Below are 3050 nucleotides of genomic sequence, written 5' to 3' on the forward strand. Positions count from 1 at the left end.
ATGTTTTATTATTTTTGCTGTTGTTGGTTTTGTGTTTAACCCTTTTGAAGCAAATTAGGGACCTTGGAAATGTGTTTTATGTAGTTTTACTTAGGTATATATTATACATGTAGTATTAGTTAGTTATTCACTTTGTAGTTAAAGATAGTATGTGTTTTCTGTCTGTTTTTCGGTCCATTCCCAGTATGTAATGGGTGAATTCTCTGACACTGGTGATCTCTGTCCTCACAGGAGCGGAGGCCGCCATCGCTGACCCCACCCACTCCTCTGACCTTGAGAAGTTTGTTAAGGACATGGAGAAGGCTCTTCCTCCCTATGCCAGGCCTGTCTTCCTCCGTTTCCTTCCGGAGGTCAACAAGACTGGTGGGTGAAAAAGTCATATGTGTGTGTGTGTGTGTGTGTGTGTGTGTGTGTGTGTGTGTGTGTGTGTGTGTGTGTGTGTGTGTGTGTGTGTTCTGCATATAAACACATATTTCCAGATCTATAAACAAATTCACCCAAACTATACTATTTATATACTATTTGCTTTAAAGAAGTCAAATTTGTCTTCCTGATAATGTTATCAGAAGGATGCATTCATACAGTGTTAAATCCACCTCAGTAAAATGTTTGGCAATTTTAGACTTACAGTATATACTATAATTAGCCTCTTACATATCTGTTGTACTTGCAGTGAATATTAGCTCTAGAGTCATCTGTCAGTAAACATGATGTCCTGTTTCTTTCCAAACAGGGTATGTCAGAATAGTTCCAAAAGAGCCAGTCTGTTAATACATGATATACCAGACCTTATATTCAAAACTAGATCACACAACCATTGCAGTCTGTGCTGCTGCAAAGCAAAATAGTTCTGTGATTTCATGATTAGTAAAACTGTGCCTGATGACAGAACTGTCATGTAACAGGAAAATAGTATTTTATTATACATTATGATTTATACATGTTTGTATGTACTTTGCTATACATTTTTGCTTGATTCAAATCAATCAACCAATCAAACTTTACTCTTAACTCCCCTGTCGAGCTTACAAATGGTGTTTTTGGAACTATTTGGACTAACTTAAATGATCCCACTAGAGAAATAGAACCACACAAAGAGATCATAAGAACACAGCAGATAAGAAACCAATCTAGCCAGCGAGATAAAAAAGATGAGAAGATAAAAAGATAAGGAGAATTTTTAAAAGTCACAGCGTGAGCAAGAGTCCTTAGTTCACGGACTGGGCGGAATGCCTGGTTTTTATCTTAACCCATTAAGATGTGAGGCCGATTCTACAAATCCTTCTAAATCAGTAGTTCTCAAACTTTTTCGTGCCAAGAGACCCCAAATTGATATTAATATTTGGCTGCGGACCCCTATCTGAAAATGTTAGTGTCAGGGATCCCCAGAAGAGAAGATTTGTGTTTAAAAAATTCCAATCCTAACTGTTAAAAAATAGCAGATGTACAAGCTGAGCTTGTAGATCTGCTATTTTTGAATAGCCAAATCTAAAATGACAGATGCTTTCCCGGTTTTAATGGGTTAAACCGGAGTAATGTTTCTACACAAAAAAAGAAACCTTAAGCCAGAGGTTGCTCAGACTCTTCTCTCGTCTCTGTCTTTCACTGTCTCTTCCTCTCAACCTCACTGACTCCTTCGTCTTCCTCCAATTTCTCCTCACCCATGCTGTCCTTCCTCCTTCTCAGGCACATTCAAGTTCCAGAAGACAGAGATGCGTAATGAGGGCTTTGACCCCAGTGCGGTGTCAGATAGACTGTACTTCCTGGATCCCAGCAGAGGGCGCTATGTGGAGCTAAATGGGGAACTACACGGCTGCATAGTCTCAGGGAAACAGAAACTCTGATGACCAGAATGGCTACCACACACACATATACACATTTGAATGAATCCATAATAGAAACAGGGCATGAAGACAGAGACAAAGAGATCAGAATTCAGATCCCTGTCCTCATACACGCATATATTCAGCCATACACTGCTGCACACATGCAAATGAACACTGAGACTGCCTCACACACACAGATGCACACACATAACATGCACACCTAATTACCGTACTCTTCCCAGCACCACCTTTCCCCCCGCACCACCCTCTAAAAAACAAACTAAACCATAGTTCCCATTCCACACGGCCCAATAACTACACCTCCCCACTCTAACTAAATTTCATGACCAGGTCTCCTCTTACCTCAGCAAAATACAGAAAGGGGCAGCAACCAGGTCATGTTGGGTCTCACACCACATGACGCGTCCGATATGCAAACTTGAAACAACCCCTCCCTTCATAGACCTTCACGGAATCCCTCGACAACGACAATAACCCCGTCCTTTTTCATTTCCACCCGGATCCCCCAAAATCAGATGCTTTTTCCTGCTATGAGGGGGGAGAAACCATGGGGCATCTTGCATCAAGATTGCAAAAACTAAGAAACTGCAGATAACTACAAACCTAATGGATGTTGAGGAGGACCGTGGACACAGTACACACAGTATGTGACAAAATGGAAGGACCTAAGAAGGACCTACACTGTCTGTCTGTCTGTCTGTCTGTCTGTCTGTTTTGTTTGTTGTTCTCTTTGTTCTTTGAGAACAGACTGGGGATTTAACCTGCACAATTACCCAGCAGTGACAGCCTTATGTAGGTAGCCACTTAAACCCTCTATACTTAGTAAAAAGCGGACCTGAGTTAGCTCTGTACTTGGTCTGCTCTTGTTTCCTTCTGCACCAAATCGCTTTGCCAGAAATAGCCCATCTACGAGCTCAGAAAGTGACGCGTATTTCTGGCGAATGTTCCCCCAGAATAGGGGGCGGGGGCGCTTGGGTTCAAGTGGCTAGTATGAACTGCGTACATCCTCTCTCTAAGTGTCTCTCCTATTTCTCCTCATCCTCTCCTCATCTGCTTGCGTCCTGTCTTCTCTTTGAAGACCACCTGTGACTTCAGCCTGTCTGTAGAGTTTGCGAAAGACATGAGGAAAGGAGAGAGGGGTGTTTTTAAAAGGAGAACAAAAAAAACGAAAGTTTCAACTCGGGAGTCAGAGAAGTGATACCA

At 41.9% G+C, this 3050-nt stretch overlaps 1 protein-coding gene across 1 annotated transcript; it reads left to right on the forward strand.

The window, feature by feature from the left end:
* Positions 1 to 244: 244 nt before the first annotated feature.
* On the forward strand, positions 245 to 2769 carry LOC311037600 (long-chain fatty acid transport protein 4-like). Its single transcript, XM_084046828.1, has 2 exons — positions 245 to 363; positions 1687 to 2769. Exons 1-2 carry the CDS (start codon positions 294 to 296, stop codon positions 1842 to 1844), a joined length of 228 nt encoding a protein of 75 aa, XP_083902954.1. The 5' UTR covers positions 245 to 293; the 3' UTR covers positions 1845 to 2769.
* The last annotated feature ends 281 nt before the right edge of the window (positions 2770 to 3050 follow it).

This window comes from Gymnoscopelus microlampas (genome assembly GCF_963454915.1).
Source record: "Gymnoscopelus microlampas genome assembly, chromosome: 21".
Taxonomy (NCBI): Eukaryota; Metazoa; Chordata; class Actinopteri; order Myctophiformes; family Myctophidae; genus Gymnoscopelus; species Gymnoscopelus microlampas.